This window comes from Cornus florida, unplaced genomic scaffold (genome assembly GCF_030987335.1).
Source record: "Cornus florida cultivar Cherokee Brave unplaced genomic scaffold, ASM3098733v1 CherokeeBrave_3.0.0_Hap2_Chr09, whole genome shotgun sequence".
NCBI lineage: Eukaryota > Viridiplantae > Streptophyta > Magnoliopsida > Cornales > Cornaceae > Cornus > Cornus florida.
The window spans coordinates 83115131-83134479 of NW_026775579.1; the positions used below are offsets into that span (position 1 = coordinate 83115131).

Here is a 19349-nt window from a genome sequence, read left to right on the forward strand (position 1 = left end):
ATTAGAATGTATATTCCCAAACTTCATAATAATCAGCATCAAGGTACATAACAGTAACGCATTAGAGAATTGCACACTCTCAACGATTAATCATCATTGAAGCTCTCCACGAACTCAAAATATTCCGTTACAATTCTTTGTTCGACATAAGCAAGGCTACAAACATAATTGATGACAACTTGGATCCGCTACTGCCAACAATGAAACTGTAAGCTCCATCTGCCGTAGGTTGTGGACAACATGAAAGAATCATGCAAATTGATCTTGCAATTTTGCATAGAGCACTACCAGGAACAAGAACCGAATTTGAAGACGCCACAAATCTCAACAACAAGCAAAGTTTATCGTCACCATGTCTATTTCAGTATGACGCACCATAAAGCACCAAAGTTCCATAACAATCTCCCAGCAAAGGAAGTGAGGATGCAAGAAGTTTTCGAGCAAAAAGGATTCCATTTCACCCCAAGCTGGACTGGAATTGACTACAATCACTTACGTTTTCAGTGCATGCAGAATGTTAGAAAACATAGGCTCATAAGCTAATTCCGGGGTTTTATTAGAACCATATAATATAGGAACTCGCAAAGCAAGGACGGAAGAATACACCTCCTCGTCGATTAAAACATTAAAAAGCCATCTAAGCTTTCTAGTGATCCCTAGTATTACATCTTCTTCAAGATCAGCAGCACTTTTCAAAAAACTAAGAAATAAAGCAACCCGACCAAGCAATAATATTCTTGCTCCATGCATAGCATTACAATTAAAAGATAGATTGAAGTAGTCCTATAGTTACCATTCTGACCTCCAGGGATAATCATTAAATCACTCTCATCAATGAACAACCAGTCCAGAATTTGGAACTTGTGTTCCTGTTTCACTTGAGCTGAATTTAATAAAGAATTCAGTAAATGTAACGCTATTGGCTCTAGAAGTTCTCCCAACAATTCACTAGCCGATTTCAAGAGTTCCCCTTCACTCACTCAGATTCTGAAAGTTGAGATCGTCAGGACACAGTGTTATTTTTGTTTTTTTAAATTTTATATTGTTCTTCTAATTAACACAATATATTTTAGATTGTATTAAATTTCATTTTTTTTTTTAAAAAATAATTACAAAATCAACATCCTGAAAGTGTCCAAAACGTATCATTGCCGTATCCATGTCATGTCTCAACCGTGTCTGACCAGAAAATAAAATATTTACTATTCAGAATACTTCTAGCCGTATCCAATACGTGTCCGAGCCATATCCGCATATTATAAAAGTTTCCAAGTATCCGATACCGCCACGGCACTCTAACAGAAGTATCTGGGCTTCCTAGACTGCATCTACATATCTTTTATAAAGAAGCAGAGACCTAAGGCAGCTTTCTGACACACTCAAAAACATGTGAATGCACTCAATTATTGAAGTTTCACTATTAATTGTGAAGTCATCAGCAAATGCATTGTTCTTATTAATTGTTTCAATCTCTGGTTTAGTAAAGGCCTTCTTTAACCTTTATATTTGTTTTTAATTTTTCTTTCGACCTTATCATACAAGGAACATCTCCAACACCGAAAGCAGGAAAATTATAATACAATGAACATCTCTGACACCGAAAAGGAGGAAATGAATACTTATTCTCAAGACAAACAACGATAACTGGAGGATAAATCATTCAAACGCTTAATAATTTAGGCTTTCGCTCTGCCTTTAATTACACATACCGCAAGCTGATTGTTCATTGTTGTAATTTGCTGCTACATGGTACCTCAATGAATCTCTCTCCATGACAAGTCTTTACACCCTAGGAACACACAAAATGACCAAGAAGAAAAGAAACACTTCCAATAAGAAACCCACATAGGTGGGACTAATAATGGGTGACGGACCTTTTTCTTTTCAACCCAAAAACATGCACATTTCCAAAAAGCACAGTACTACAACTTAAGAAGACTGCACATAAGCAAACGAACAATTCCAGTTGCACCCTTTAAATATAGAGCAAGTATATTGATGACCTGTGTAAGAAGGAAGAGAGCTTCAACAGTATCCTACAATGGTCAGTATCCTACAATGGTTCAGTTATATAGTAGCCAACGTACAGACTAAACTTTGTAAAAGTTTATGTAACAAGACCTCGTTACCGACAGTTGAACTTATCGCAAGCAGGACTTTAAAGCACAGGATCATTGGAAAAAGGAGTACCAAAATGTAAAACACTATAGCATGATCCATCAATGGTGCCAGAACTCCTTGTTGCAGCTTCCCGGGCTATAGTGGGTATCACGGTGCCACCAGAATCACCATAAAGTTAAACAAACTAATTGTATCTTTCATATTTAGCATACCAGTCTCAGCTTTCACCTACTAAGGTCATCCTTTGGATTTTGGCCTAGCGTATCCCAGATTGATTAGTTTTTCCACCAGCTTTTTCTCGGCATCCGCCTGAAAACCACCATAAGGAAAAAAGAGGCCAGACAATGTATTACAGCCAGGAACAAGAACATCCAACACGCTAAATTATGCATGCACCCAAACAAGTCTGATTGATGAAATCCACAATATCAAGGCAGTTTGTTAATAGCTAAACATCACAAAATATGGAATAAATAGAACTTACGAAAAAAAATATTTATGTAAATGTATATTGTTCATTTACGCATTGAGAGAGAGAGAGATTAAACCTCAAGTATGGGGCTGTTTTTTGGAATGTTGCAAGCCAATATGACATTTAGACCAGTCTTCAAAACTGTGAGGACAGTTGCATGTCAGCCCATGGGCCCAAATAACATATTGTGATAGTAATTAATGCATATCACAATTTACCTAATCAACGAGCAATGCCAGATCCTGTATTATCAGAAGCTCCCCCAATTATGGAAGTAACACTAACTGTGTTTTTCTGTGCATAACCATTAAACTATAAGATGATGATGACTAATAAAATAACAATGACAGATGATTTCAACATTTGTAAGCAAGTATGGCAAGATTATCAACACATGGAGTTATTTATAATTCCCTCTCTAAATTATCAAAATTGAACTTTAGATATTGAATCTTTTGCTGAAATAATAGAAAATCTTATCCCAAAGAATCAACAATGAATGGCAGAAAAAATAGGAAGACCGGCATGATGTAGAAATTGTCAACTTACAGGTCTTGCCGGCAGAGCTGCATATAAATTTCCGAATTTGGCTGAGTTGCAACCGATCCATGCATATATCTACAAAAACAGCATAGTAAATAGTAGCACCAGAGAGAAGAAAGCTAAAGAACGGACTAGAAAGTCCTTTTTTTAATCTGTGTTCAGAAGCATTGAGTAGTTTCCCATTTTCCTTTTTACGACTGAGTAATACTTTGTATCAGTTATGATATCATAGCAAGTAAAAAACAAAATGGTAAATAAATACAGTAATAAAAAATATATATATATTAGAAAACTGTGAGTTCTAATGTGCATCATGCTGATTTCTTTTGTTTGCACAAAGTTAGTTGCATTTAAAACAAATGCCTAATGTTCAGGGTGCCACGAGCGTTCTGAAAGTGACTTTTGACACACACACACACCCAAAAAAATTGACAAGTTAAAGTGACTTTTGACATGGTATCCTCAGAATAAGTGATTTTTCATATAGTGTCAACAGAATCATCTCCCACAGTCCAGAACACAGTTCCTGCCAGCATCAACCAATATCTAGACACTTTGAATTTTAATAATCTCTCGGAAAAATGAAGTCAATTCAATTTGGCAACATTAACATAAAATCAAAAGCAAAAATCTAGAGCTTGAGAATCAATTTCACTTGATTCTTTATCTACTGTAAGCACATTGACAGTCCAAATCTAAAAAGATTGGTTAAAGTATATAATAATCCAGTGAAAAAGTATGATAAATGCAAATTCACATAGGAAATAAAAGCTGCATATCATCTACATAATCACATAATCTCTAGTGGCTGACACAAAAACAGAAACACAAATTTGAACCTCAAATGATGACTACTTATATTGGGTAATTTTACTGCATCTGAACAATGCTTCGCATACACCACATCAATAATCTGTGTTTATCTGAAAGTAAATTACAACAACCCTCAGCAATTAAAATCAAGTAACAATAAGAGTGTTCCAACAATTGTGAAATGGGGTATCAAGTAAATTGCTTGAATCCGAATATAAACCAGAAAAAATCATTGAATAATCAAATTAATGGTTGTATAAGTGATGACACTGCAAACAAGTCATGAAAGGAAGGTTCGATGACGAAAACCAACCTGTTTTTGAAGACCTATGATCTGAAAGTGGAGAGTAACATTATCCGACTCTTCGGAAAAGCAGTTGATTTGCACACCACCTTCGTCATCTTCCTTGTTAACCTGGGAGCTTCCATTTGAAAATATTCCTCCATGGATTCCCAAACGGTCCACGCCGACACCAACATTAGCCGGCAATTCTTCTTCCTTTGAGGCAGAGCAGCTTGCATCTAACCCTCCCGGTGCCATTTCACGCAACACACACTATATGAGCTTGGAGCTCAACTGGAATGACTATTTAGAGAAATTAGATAATCATATTAGTTATATTAGTTAGATTTTTCATAAGCTCAAACTAAGGACTTACAAATTTAGGGTTAAAATTAAGGCTTACATAAATTATATGTATCTATAATTTATTTATTTTTTTACGCAGAGAGTGGAGTGCAGAACAATCTTACCTATTGAGAGTGATTGATTAAACTGGGAGATTGAATATGGTGGGTTTGCTACAGGGGCGAATGATTTTAATAAGCTGAGTAAATCGAATTCTTTCCCTGAGAACTTCAAAATGAAAAGTGTAAGATTCAGAAGCTTAATCTCTTCATTTTTCGTACGGTTTTCTCACTAACCAAACAAAACGTATTGAAGAAGCACGCAAAACAGGAATAAAGAAAGAAAAAGAAGAAGAAGAACATACCGATATATGTCTCTCTATCAATCGCTTCACGAACAGAAACCTAGACTTCCTCAAAACCACCGGCTTTCCGGCACCTAGCCGGAGACTGTAAGAACAGAGTGAAACAAGAGAATCAGAGATCAAAGTGAAGATAAAATTGTGTGTGTATTAAATATGTATATGAAAGGTGAGAGTTACTTAACAGTTCATTCTGCTGAGAGCTAGGGTTTCGAATGTCTGTGTGCAGATCGTGAGAGAGATTAGCGAGACTTTGGTAAAGTGAGTCGTCAAAGGGTAATTTGGTCATCTCGAAAAAATTCATTACTTTGTAATAACCTTTTTAAGAGATTCCATTTCTCTGAAAAAATGGAACTTAGACTCCACTGGTTCGTAAGTTGACCACCAAAAGTCCATTTTTTTTTTTTGAAATAATTTTCCCTTGATATCACCCAAGCATCTTTCGAGTTTAAATACTGATATTACAATCTCGATTTAATCTACTTACACATATATACAACGTGTAACTAGTTATATGTTTATACGTGTAAATACTGATATATGTATATATAAATTTGCCAGATTCTCGTATTGGTGGGCGTGCGGGTGGTGGTGGTAGGTGGGTTTAATAATGAGAGTATAATGGTCATTTAATTAACTTGATAATTAAGAATAAATGAGATTAAAAAATTAGAGACAAAGTTGCTTTTTTTATTATTATTATTTTTTTAATTAATGAAGATTGTGATGGAAAAGTAAAAATGAACCTAAGTGATAATTATTTTCGAAAGATATTTGAGAGTGATATTTGACCAAACTTGAGGGGGTGTCAATGAAATTAATCCAAATATATATTTAATATTGTTAGGAGCTTGTTTTCTTGTTGTAAGTGTCCGTTAATATATTAATATTTAATACTTTAGTAATTTAAAGTTGGGCCAACTTTTTTATTAGCCTAATTTGATAACATTGAGCTAGTTTGTTTTTATTTATTTTTTTATTTTTTTATTTTTAACTTTACATAATAATAAAAGTGGCATAAACCGCTCCACCTATCAATTAGACGAAATACATGGGGGCGGAGTTAGTATTTTATCTACTGGAGTATGGATGGGGATGATATACTAATTAGAAATCTATTCCGAAATAGGAGCGGAGTTGGTAAGATGAAAATTCTAACGGGGCGGAGTAGGGTTAAGCCAAACCTGTCCCAACTCCGCCTCGTTGTCATCCCTACTTCCATCAAACATAGCTAAGCGAAATCTAGGGTGAGGTTGGAGTGAAGTCCGGTCCGTCCTGAGTAGCAAATTAATATTTTCTTACTTCTGTAAGTACATTATTTCTTTATATATTCCCATTGCTTAATTAGTTGTTGACAGTTTGTACTTCCTCTATTCCAAAATTCTTGACCTATTTGGGGATCCAACTTTTTATGAATAATAAAATAAAATAAAATTTATAGCCAATTTTAGCCCAGCCAAAAAAAAAAAGTATTTGGCACAATTTTTAATTATTAATTATAGGCAATTTTATTTGGCCACCTCTATTGATAATTCCTAAATTCGCCCTTTATAATACTCTATAAATAGTGCACTTATTTAGTCAAAAAGATAATTTGATAATGTTATAAAAAATAGTACATTCATTTTTTTTAATGTAACATGTATTTTGGGCCATTTCAAAATAGACTAATGGACAAGTATTTTGAAACGGAAGGAGTATTTTATTTGCCTTTCCATTTTCTACAATATATATATATATATATATATATATATATATATATATATATATATATTGCACTACAATTTATATCAAAGAGTACTAAAACTGCTCTTAAGGATATTAATTTTCATCAATGAATTTTTACTTTCTTACATTTTCTAATGTTAATGTTTTGCTCCTTTTTTTCAATAATCAATCTACATATCCTTGGGACTATGAGTATCTTATTTGTTCATTTATTTTTGCAGCTGAATTTAGTTTTCATTTGTGTTACCATTTTTCATTACAACAAATTCAGATTCAAACGGCCTATCTTCTAACGTCAACTCAACGGCAGTGAAGCATGATATGATGTTGTTTTTCAAGAAGAGAGTGCGGATAATCTTACTAACTCTAGTGTACCGAGTCACTAACTCTATAAAATAATTTAATGAAAGACGTGAATTCGATGCAAGAAAATAAGAAAATTTAGTCCCATACCTCAGGAAAATGAATTGAATAATAGGTAATACTTTTTCACATGAATAGTGTATGTAGGTGCAAAATTTCGCTCAACTAATAATGATTGAGAAAAATAAAACAACTCACTCAAAAAATAATAAAAATAAATAAGAACAGTGTATAGAGAAGCGTAAATTGCTTGATCCTTTATTGGAGGTCTTAGCCTCTATTTATACACAAAAGATTGCAAAATTATAGTAGGACTCGCCTTGCTTGCCCTCCAATTCTTTCTATATAACCATTCTTTTCTAATAGAGTTCTTTCCATTGTCGAATTTTCCATACATAGAACTTGCCTTGTACAGAACTTCCTATCAGAATTTTCCTTCTACAGTAAATCATTCAAATGGTAGGACTTGTGCATTCTTGGACTGAATATATTTTGATCCGGCTGGGCTTGAGTAACAGGCCCGATGTTAAATACTCATAAGCTAAAGCGTTCCGGTCTGGCTATAATCAGGGCTCAGGCCCTAAGACGATGGATCCGGACGCTTTTGACAAGCAGGTGGGGGTGCACTTCCCATACGATGAAGGGCCAGAGGCTTTGGAAGCTGAAATCAGCTTTGCCGAGATGGTGAAGGCACACCTGAAGGGTACTCCTAGCTCCCCTGCTCCAGCGGCTTCAACTCCTCCTACCTCAAGTCCTAATGTAGTGGATGCTTTTGAATCTACTCCCTTCGATCCGAAGAGGAAGTAGAACCATGTATTTTGTTTTTATGAACAGCCTGTTTTGGGATAATGAGTAATGAATATAACTTTTTGTTTTAGGTTTGCCTGACTTGTTTTTGCTGTATGCTCTTGATACTGTTCATATTTCTCTGACTGGTAATGTGTTTAAACACTAAACATTGTCTTTATGCTTCGAATTTATGCTATCCGTGAAAACGCAAGGATTGTGGGAAGAAGGAGATCCTTTTAACAGTTTAGTTGATATCGCAGGATGACTCATATGGACAATGATTTAACTGTTAAATGAACCCTCCTTGCCTTTTACTTGCCTGCAGTAGACGTATACATACTCTTTTCTTCTCGTGTGTTCCTGATGTGGGGTAGAGTATGATGAACTTATGATATATCCGCATCCACAGGGTATTAAACACTTGGAGTCCGGATGAAAGAGTTCTGATCCGGGTACCAGAGGTCTAAAGTGAATACTCCTCGGCACTGAGTGTGGAGGAATATTGCTGAATAAGACACTTAGGGTCCAGATCTGTCTCGGATACTTAGGATTCGAGGCGAATTGTCCCTCGGCACTGAGTCGTGGAGGACTAGTGCTGAATAGGACACTTAGGGTCCGAAGCTGTCTCCGATACTTAGGATCCGAGGCGAATTATACATTCCCTGGCGTGGAGCCGGAGGGAGGTTTTGCCGAGCCGAACACTTAGGGTCCGAGGCGAGATTTTCGTCGAGCCGAACACTTAGGGTCTGAGGCGAGATTTTTGCCGAGCCGAACACTTAGGGTCCGAGGGGAGATTTTTGCCGAGCCGAACACTTAGGGTCCGGGGCGAGAGAACTACTCCCCGGCGCTGAGCTTGAGGGGAGGTTAAATGAATTACTCCCCGGCTCTGAGCCTAAGGGGAGGTTGTGCCGAACCGGACACTTAAGGTCCGAGGCGAATGAATTACTCCCCGGCGCTGAGCCTGAGGGGAGGTTTGTTTTACATTTTTCCTCAAACCACTTATCATGAGGCCGAGGACTCAAAAATGATAGGAGGCCAAGAAAGAGAGTAACAGTGGCTGTGAAGTTTTCCATTTGTTGACTTTAGAGACTTGCCTCCACTGGTACTCCCTTCTTGGCAACCAAATGTTGTGGACCACGCATATATGAACCACATTTCTTTTCTATTTTTATTCGATGTGGGACATAGACTAAATTTTGTCAAAAAGGTCGGTGTAAGGAATGCCTCTGGTATTGAGCTTGACAGCCTTAAATACCAGTGGGCCCTCCTTACACCGTGATTAACTATTTGAATATTTTCATATATAACAGAATGTGGCACATACTTTTTTGTCGATGTGGGATAGAAAGGTTTAAGCACAGGCCATAACTCATGTTTTGTTTTTGTGAAAAAATCAGACGAATGCCATGCATAGTATGGTCCCCCATTTTTAGAAAAAGAAACAAAAATAGAGGAAAGTGGTACTGAATATAGAAGCAAAATAAAGAAAAGCTTGGCTGACTGTGGACATACGCAGCTTTATTTGCGAAGAAGTTGTAGCAAAATGGACAAACTTAACTAATAGAAATACCTTTTCAGGTGTATTGCGTTCCAAGGACGCGCAATGGGACGTCCGCCAGCTTCGGCCAAACGATATGCTCCTTTCCCCACTACTTCGGTAACCCTGTAGGGTCCGGTCCAATTAGGTTCCAGTTTCTTTACATGAGCTGTCTCCTGCTTCAAAACCCAATCACCTACCACAAAGCTCCTGAATCTGACGCGTTTGTTATAACTGTTACACACCTGCTGTTGGTATGCCACGAGACGAATTACTGCTGCATCTCTCCTTTCGTCCACCAAATCAAGGCTATGTTCGAGTTGTTGCTCATTGTTTCCCTCTAGTACCAAGGATGTCCGAAGGGTTGGGATTATGGACTCGGTAGGAATGACAGCTTCGGATCCATATGCCATAGCAAATGGGCTTTCTCCCGTGGGTCGTCTTGGAGTGGTTCGATAGGCCCAAAGCACTTGAGGGAGATTCTCGTACCACTTTGTCTTCAACTTCTCCAATTTTTTCTTTAAGCACCCGAATATCGTGCGATTAGTTATTTCAGCTTGCCCATTGCCTTGTGGATGACTAACTGCAGCCAATTTTTGCAGGATTCCATGTTCGCTAAAGAATTTCCTTGTACTTCTGTTATCGAGGTTCTTACCATTGTCCATTACGATGACTTTTGGTACCCCAAACCGGCAAATAATGTTGCTCCAAATGAAATGCTTTACTTCTTCGTGGGTGACGCTGGAGAAGGCTTCAGCTTCCACCCACTTGGTGAAGTAATCCGTAGCCAGAAGCACATGTTCCTTTTTTTCCATGGTTTTGGGTAATGGTCCTACTATATCAATCCCCCATTGGGCGAACGGCCATGGATTAGCCATGGTGTGCAAACCTTCGGCAGGTTGGTGCTTTATTGGACCATGGCGCTGACACTTGTCACATCGTCTTGAGTATTCCTCGGCATTCCGAGCCAGGTATGGCCAGAAATAACCTTGGGTTAGAATTTTGTGTGCGAGGGATCTTCCTCCGGAGTGGTTTCCATAATCTCCTTCATGAACTTGTTTTAGAATTGTGAGAGCCTCAGTAGGGGTTAAACTCTTGAGATAGGGACCGGAGAATGACCTTCGGTACAACTGGTTATTGATGATTGCGTACTTAGCCGCGGTAAGCCTAAGCTTCCTTGCCTCAGCTTTCTGATTCGGGAGAACCCCTTCCTTGAGGTAGGCCTCGATTGGATCAATCCAGCAGGGCTCGCGTGGTACTTCCGGGATCACCATCACCTCTTGCCGGGGATTAATGCTGGGTTCTTCGAGAACATCGATTGGAACAAGCCGAATCAACTCTTCATCTGAAGATGATGCGACTGCGGCCAATCGATCTGCTTCGGCATTTTCATCTCGTGGTACCTGATGGAACTCGATTTGATCGAATTCCCGGATAGCACTCTCTACAGCATCTTTGTACGATTTCATTCGTTCCTCCTTGGGAGAATATTGCCCTGTCACTTGATTGATCACAAGCTGTGAGTCACTAAAAACTTTTAAACATCGTACCTGTAGCTGTTTAGCTAGCCGAAGTCCGGCGAGCATCGCCTCATACTCGGCCTCGTTATTAGTAGATGGGAAATCTAGCAAAATTGACTGCTGTAGCTTGGTACCTTCGGGTGTTGTGATGTCAATCCCGGCCCCTGCCCTTTTCCGGTTGGAAGAGCCATCAACCCGTAACTCCCAGTATGGCTCTTGAAGTGCCGGTTCCTCAGGTTGATCTTCGTACTCTAGTAAGAAATCCGCTACCGACTGCCCCTTGTGAGATACCTTCGGTGCATAGGTGATGTCAAAAGAGCTAAGTTCAATAGCCCATTTTGTAATTCGATCAGACAGGTCTGGTTTAGCTAGGATAGCCCGTATAGGGTGATTTGTAAGTACCACTATGCTGTGAGACTCGAAGTAATGTCGAAATTTCCTCTTGGCATAAATTAACGCCAGGATTACCTTTTCTGTCTTGCTGTACCGTGTCTCGGCATCCGTCATCATTTTGCTTGTGTAAAAGATTGGGTGCTGAACCTTGCCTCCTTCTTTGATCAACACTGCGCTTGTTGCTACAGCTGATACTGCCAGGTACAGGATGAGAGTGTCTCCGGGCGTTGGAGCAGAAAGGATTGGGGGTTTTGTCATGTAGCTTTTCAATTGATTGAGAGCTTCCTGATGCTGAGGTCCCCACATATCTTTGTTTTTGGATCGAATAGCATCAAAGAAAGGTTTATAGTTATCAGATAATCGGGATATGAACCGGCTGAGAGCCGCAATTCGGCCGGTTAGAACTTGCACTTCCCTGCGGGTTTTCGGCTCATGGTTCTGTATGAGTGCCTTTGCCTGAGCTGGGCTTACTTCTATTCCTCTTTTATTTACGACGTGCCCAAGGAACTGTCCTGACGAGACGGCGAAGGAGCACTTGGTGGGGTTCAGCTTCATATTGTATCTCTTGAGAGTATCAAAGACCTCCTAGAGGTGCTTCGGGTGGTCCTCTTTCCGAATACTTTTGACCACCATATCATCGATATAGGCTTCAACTGTATTTCCCAGTAGATTATTGAAAATTTTATTGACAAGTCACTGGTAGGTGGCTCCGGCATTCTTTAGACCGAAGGGCATCACTCTGTAGCAGTAAGTGCCCGTTTCTGTGATGAAAGCGGTTTTCTCCTCATCTTCAGGATTCATGGGAATCTGATTATAGCCGGAGTATGCATCGAGGAATGTGAGCCTTTCATAACCCGTCGTAGCATCCACCATTTGATCAATCTTGGGCAGAGGAAAGCTATCTTTTGGGCAAGCTTTGTTAAGGTTGGTATAATCTACGCATACCCTCCATTTCCCATTCTTCTTTTGAACGACTACTACATTTGAGAGCCATTGTGGGTATTGCACCTCTCGAATGAATCCTGCTTGTAATAGTTTATTTACTTCCTCAGCTATTATGCGATTCCGTTCAGATGCGAACTGTCGGTGCCTCTGCTTGACTGGCCTGAACTCTGGGTTAACCCTCAGACTATGGCATGAGACTGTAGGATCGATCCCCACCATGTCCGAGTGATCCCAGGCAAAGACATCCGAATTGCACTGAATGACCCTGATCAATGCTTCCTTCTCTTCGGCTGTGCAAGATGAGCCAATGTAGGTGATCTTCTGAGGGTCTCCGAGGACTACCTCTATAGCTTCGAGGGACTCCTCGGTAGGTGCTTCAGCTTCGACTTCTTCCTCTGCCTTGAGATACTTGGGCAGAGGGTACTGTAACTGCTATTTGATTGCGTCTTTGGGACTCGCCTCTGACTGAGGTGATTTCGACGCTTTCTTTGCTTCATGTAGCGTTAGCATGTAACATTCTTTTGCAGCAACCTGGTCTCCCCAAAGGTCGATGACCTCCCTGCTATCCGGGGATAAACACCTCATTACTTGATGAAGTGTAGAGGGGGCTCCGTTCATACGATGGATCCAACCTCTCCCCATAATGAGGTTATAAGATGGATGAATCTCTGTCACGACGAAGTTTTCCTTCAGAGTCCTCTTTGCTGCAGTAACGGATAGATCGATCACCCCAAGCGGATTCACCTTAGTGCCATCAAATCCCATTAGGGGGCTGGAAGTTGGCCTGATGGATGATGGTGAAACCCCCAACTGATCAAAAGCTGTTTTTGTAATGATGTTGGCGCTACTTTCCGGATCTATCAGCACTCTCCTGATCATATAATTCGCTACCAGGAGGCTGATGACTAAGGGGTCCTCATGCGGGTGCTGGACTCTAGAAAGATCATTGTTACCGAATCCAATGTTGATGCTGCCTGGTGCAACCGTGTTTACCGAAGACAATCTTCGTAACTTATGAGCCTCCCTCAGCCTGGATCTGTACAACTCTTCAGAATCTTCATCATCCTCTGACCTTCCGTGTATAGCATGGATAACCTTTACCTGGCCGCCCTCTACCCGTCGAGGGTTAACCTCCCGAGGTTTTACGTGTTCCTTCGTGGCGAGATACTCCACCAATTCTCCTCTCGCTATCATACTTTCTACCTGTCGCTGTAGGGACCTGCAATCATTGGTGGTGTGCCCATAATCTCTATGGTAGGCACAATGTTTGCTTTTGTCCCTCTGCTCCAAGGGTTGTTTCATGGGCTGAGGAGTCACAAACCTCGTCTTATTCTCTTGGAATAGGCGCGCCAAGGTAGTACGGAGAGGGGTAAGCCTGTCCTCTATCTTTCGCCTTTTCTCAGACGCTTGGGTGACTTGTGTGGCGGTATGAGGAACCTTCTGCATCCTTGTGCTCGCAGCTTTCTCTCGAGACTTGTTTTCCACTGTGACGAGGGTAGCGTGCTGTGGACGGTGGGCTACGTTTTCCTCCAACCGAATGTAGATTTGTGCCCTAGCGTTCAAAGTCTGCATATCCGGGGGGGAATATTTGACCAAGGATGTGTGAAACTTGGTTCCCTGGATCATTGCCAACTTAAATGTTTTGATTGCCGTGGCAGGGTGGCAATCTGCTATCTCCGAGGCCTCCATGTTAAACCTGGATAAAAAATCTTGCAGAGTTTCTCCCTTCCTTTGCCTTATGGTGAAAAGGCTGGCGATACTTTTCTTCTGCTTCTTATTTCCGCAATACTGAGCTAAGAACATAGTGCACAAGGTCAACCCCAAGCTCAACTGGAATTGACTACAATCACTTATGTTTTCAGTGCATGCAGAATGTTAGAAAACATAGGCTCATAAGCTAATTCCGGGGTTTTATTAGAACCAAATAATATAGGAACTCGCAAAGTAAGGACGGAAGAATACACCTCCTCGTCAATTAAAACATTAAAAAGCCATCTAAGCTTTCTAGTGATCCCTAGTATTACATCTTCTTCAAGATCAGCAGCACTTTTCAAAAAACTAAGAAATAAAGCAACCCGACCAAGCAATAATATTCTTGCTCCATGCATAGCATTACAATTTAAAGAAAGATTGAAGTAGTCCTATAGTTACTATTCTGACCTCCAGGGATAATCATTAAATCACTCTCATCAATGAACAACCAGTCCAGAATTTGGAACTTGTGTTCCTGTTTCACTTGAGCTGAATTTAATAAAGAATTCAGTAAATGTAACGCTGTTGGCTCCAGAAGTTCTCCCAACAATTCACTAGCCGATTTGACTCTGAAAGTTGAGATCATCAGGACACTGTTATTTTTGTTTTATTAAATTTTATGTTGTTCTTCTATTTAACACAATATATTTTAGATTGTATTAAATTTCATTTTTTTAAAAAAAATAATTACAAAATCAACCCATCGTATCCTAAAAGTGTCCAAAACGTATCATTGCCATATCCTTGTCATATCTCAACCGTGTCTGACCAGAAAATAAAATATTTACTATTCAGAATACTTCTAGCCGTATCCAACACGTGTCCGAGCCATATCCGCATATTATAAAAGTGTCCAAGTATCCGATACCGCCACGGCACTCTAACAGAAGTATCCGGGCTTCCGAGACTGCATCTACATATCTTTTATAAAGAAGCAGAGACCTAAGGCAGCTTTCTGACGCACTCAAAAACATGTGAATGCACTCAATTATTGAAGTTTCACTATTAATTGTGAGGTCATCAGCAAATGCATTGTTCTTATTAATTGTTTCAATCTTGGTTTAGTAAAGGCCTTCTTTAACCTTTATATTTGTTTTTAATTATTCTTTCGACCTTATCATACAAGGAACATCTCCAACACCGAAAGCAGGAAAATTATAATACAATGAACATCTCTGACACCGAAAAGGAGGAAATGAATACTTATTCTCAAGACAAACAACGATAACTGGAGGATAAATCATTCAAACGCTTAATAATTTAGGCTTTCGCTCTGCCTTTAATTAAACATACCGCAAGCTGATTGTTCATTGTTGTGATTTGCTGCTACATGGTACCTCAATGAATCTCTTGCCATGACAAGTCTTTACACCCTAGGAACACACAAAATGACCAAGAAGAAAAGAAACACTTCCAATAAGAAACCCACATAGGTGGGACTAACAATGGGTGACGGACCTTTTTCTTTTCAACCCAAAAACATGCACATTTCCAAAAAGCACATCACTACAACTTAAGAAAGACTGCACATAAGCAAACTAACAATTCCAGTTGCACCCTTCAAATATAGAGCAATTATATTGATGACCTGTGTCAGAATGAAGAGAGCTTCAACAGTATCCAACAATGGTTCAGTTATATAGCAGCCAACGTACAGACTAAACTTTGTAAAAGTTTATGTAACAAGACCTTGTTACCAACAGTTGTACTTATCGCGAGCAGGACTTTAAAGCACAGGATCATTGGAAAAAGGAGTACCAGAATGTAAAACACTATAGCATGATCCATCAATGGTGCCATAACTCCTTGTTGCAGCTTCCTGGGCTATAGTGGGTATCACAGTGCCAGCAGAATCACCATAAAGTATAAACAAACTAATTGTACCTTTCATGTTTAGCATACCAGTCTCGGCTTTCGGCTACTAAGGTCATCCTTTGGATTTTGGCCTAGCGTATCCCAGATTGATTAGTTTTTGCACCAGCTTTTTCTCAGCATCTGCCTGAAAAACACCATAAGGAAAAAAGAGGCCAGACAATGTATTACAGCCAGGAACAAGAACATCCAACACGCTAAATTATGCATGCACCCAAACAAGGCTGATTGATGAAATCCACAATATCAAGTCAGTTTGTTAATAGCTAAACATCACAAAATATGGAATAAATAGAACTTAAGAAATAAAATATTTATGCAAATGTATATTGTTCATATACACATTGACAGGGAGAGAGAGATTAAACCTCAAGTATGGGGCTGTTTTTTGGAATGTTGCAAGCCAATATGACATTTAGACCAGTCTTCAAAACTGTGAGGATAGTTGCATGTCAGCCCATGAATCCAAATAAAATATTGTGAGAGTAATTAATGCATATCACAATTCACCTAATCGACGAGCAATGCCAGATCCTGTATTATCAGAAGCTCCCCCAATTATGGAAGTAACACTAACTGTGTTTTTCTGCATATAACCATTAAACTATAAGATGATGATGACTAATAAAATAATAATGACAGATGATTTGAACATTTCTAAGCAAGTATGGTAAGATTATCAACACATGGTTTTTTTTAATTCCCTCTCTAAATTATCAAAATTGAACTTCAGATATTGAATCTTTTGCTGAAATAATAGAAAATCTTATCCCAAAGAATCAACAATGAATGGCAGAAAAAATAGGAAGACCAGCATGATGTAGAAATTGTCTAACTTACAGGTCTTGCCGGCAGAGCTGCATATAAATTTCCGAATTTGGCTGAGTTGCAACCGATCCACGCATATATCTACAAAAACAGCATAGTAAATAGAACCACCAGAGAGAAGAAAGCTAAAGAACTGACTAGAAAATCTTTTTTTTAATGTGTGTTCAGAAGCATTGAGTAGTTTCCTATTTTCCTTTTTACGACTGAGTAATACTTTGTATCAGTTATGATATCATAGCAAGTAAAAAACAAAATGAAGACAAATAAATAAATACAGGAAAAAAAAAATTATATATTAGCTAATTGTGAGTTCTAATGTGCATCATGCTGATTTCTTTTGTTCGCACGAAGTTAGTTTCATTTAAAACAAATGCCTAATGTTCAGGGTGCCACGAGCCTTCTGAAAGTGACTTTTGACACACCAAAAAAAAATTTGATAAGTTAAAGTGACTTTTGACACACCAAAAAAAAATTTGATAAGTTAAAGTGACTTTTGACACACCAAAAAAAAATTTGATAAGTTAAAGTGACTTTTGGCATGGTATCCTCAGAATAAGTGATTTTTCATATAGTGTCAACAGAATCATCTCCCACAGTCCAGAACACAGTTCCTGCCAGCATCAAGCAAATATCTAGACACTTTGAATTTTAATAATCTCCCAGAAAAACAAAGTCAATTCAATTTGGCAACATTAACATAAAATCAAGAGCAAAAAACTAGAGCTTGAGAATCAATTTCACTTGATTCTTTATGTACTGTAAGCACATTGACAGTCCAAATCTAAAAACTAGGTTAAAGTAAATAATAATCCAGTGACAAAGTATGATAAATGCAAACTCACATAGGAAATAAAAGCTGCATATCATCTACATAATCGCATAACCTCTAGTTGCTGACTCAAAAACAGAAACACAAATTTGAACTTCAAATGATGACTACTTATATTGGGTAAGTTTACTGCATCTGAACAAGGGTTCGCATACACCACATCAATAATCCGTGTTTATCTGAAAGTAAATTACAACAACCCTCAACAATTAAAATCAAGTAACAATAAGAGTGTTCCAACAATTGTGAAATGGGGCATCAAGTAAATTGCTTGAATCCGAATATAAAGCAGAAAAAAATCATTGAATGATCAAATTAATGGTTGTATAAGTGATGACACAAGTCATGAAAGGAAGGTTCGATGACGAAAACCAACCTGTTTTTGAAGACGAATGATCTGAAAATGGAGAGTTACATTGTCCGACTCTTCGGAAAAGCAGTTGATTTGCACACCACCTTCGTCATCTTCCTTGTTACTCTGGGAGCTTCCATTAGAAGATATTCCTGCATCGATTCCCAGACGGTCCATGCCGACAACAACATTAGCCCGCAATTCTTCTTCCTTTGAGGTAGAGCAGCTGACATCTAACCCTCCCGGTGCCATTTCACGCAACACACGCTATATGAGCTTGGAGCTCAACTGGAATGACTATTTAGAGAAATTAGATAATCATATTAGTTAGATTTTTCATAAGCCAAAACTATGGATTTACAAATTTAGGGTTAAAATTAAGGTTAATAAAGATGACTACATATATACAAGTATATATGCATATAATTTATGGTTTTTTTTAAGCACAGAGTAGAGTGCAGAACAATCTTACCTATTGAGAGTGATTGATTAAACCGGAAGATTGATTATGGTGGATTTGCTACAGGGGCGGATGATTTTTCAAAGCTAAGTAGAGCGAATTCTTTCCCTGAGAACTTCAAAATGAAACATGTAAGATTCCGAAGCTTAATCTCTTCATTTTACCTACGGTTTTCTCACTAACCAAACAAAGCATATTGTAGAAGCACGCAAAACAGGAAAAAAAAGAAAGAAAAAGAAAAAGAAGGACATACCGATGTATGTCTCTCTATTAATCGCTTCACGATCAGAAGTCTAGACTTCCTCGAAACCACCGGCTTTCCGGCACCTCGCTAGAGACTGTAACAGAGTGAAACAAGAGAATCAGAGATCAAAGTGATGATAAAATTGTGTGTGAATATTAAAGATGTATATGAAAAGTGAGAGTTACTTGAAGAACAGTTCATTCTGCTGAGAGCTATTCGAATGCGTGTGTGGTGTGTGCAGATCGTGAGAGAGTAGCGAGACTTTGGTAAAGTGAGTCGTCAAAGGGTAATTTGGTCATCTCGCGGAAAAGGTAATTGTCCAATTATAAAAATTCATTTATTTGTAATAACATTTTTAAGATATTCCATTTCTCTGAAAAAATGGAACTTATACTCCACTGGTTTGTAAGTTTTCTTTGTTTTTTTTCACCACTGGTTTGTAAGTTCACCAACCAAAAGTCCTTTTTCTTTCTTTCTCTGTTCTTTTTCTTTCTTTGAAATAATTTTCCCTTGTTATATTTTGTGTTCTTGAACTTCATATTATACACGTATGGTACTATCCGTCGTCTTATATCACCCAAGCATCTTTCGAGTTTAAATACTGATATTGCAATCTCGATTTAATCTAGTTGCACGTTATACAACATATTACAGCAGCAAAAAATGTACAACGAATTATTTAATTTCATGAAGGTAAAAACTATCAACCAAGACCAATGAGTTCTATCAAGGGATTGCAATTTCTCCCGATTCGGTGGGATTCTGTCTCGTCCGGAATGGGGCGGATATTGCACCCAAA

The 19349-nt window shown here is 38.6% G+C and overlaps 1 protein-coding gene and 1 pseudogene across 3 annotated transcripts; both read right to left on the reverse strand.

The window, feature by feature from the left end:
* Positions 1–1592: 1592 nt before the first annotated feature.
* On the reverse strand, positions 1593–4490 carry LOC132274705 (uncharacterized; annotated as a pseudogene).
* On the reverse strand, positions 3143–18802 carry LOC132274704 (uncharacterized). 3 transcript variants are annotated; one of them, XM_059776042.1, is made up of 12 exons: positions 18736–18802; positions 18560–18644; positions 18319–18414; positions 17871–18143; positions 16678–16746; positions 16348–16423; positions 16206–16270; positions 15259–15964; positions 4942–5026; positions 4703–4798; positions 4263–4535; positions 3143–3211 (listed from the first exon to the last, which is right to left on the reverse strand). In XM_059776042.1, exons 4-8 carry the CDS (start codon positions 18096–18098, stop codon positions 15893–15895), a joined length of 510 nt encoding a protein of 169 aa, XP_059632025.1. In that variant the 5' UTR covers positions 18099–18143; positions 18319–18414; positions 18560–18644; positions 18736–18802; the 3' UTR covers positions 3143–3211; positions 4263–4535; positions 4703–4798; positions 4942–5026; positions 15259–15892. The 3 variants fall into 3 exon arrangements, with proteins under 3 accessions (XP_059632025.1, XP_059632024.1, XP_059632026.1); XM_059776041.1 differs by having other exon boundaries at positions 4703–4805; XM_059776043.1 differs by having other exon boundaries at positions 4703–4805; positions 18319–18421.
* Positions 18803–19349: the final 547 nt, after the last annotated feature.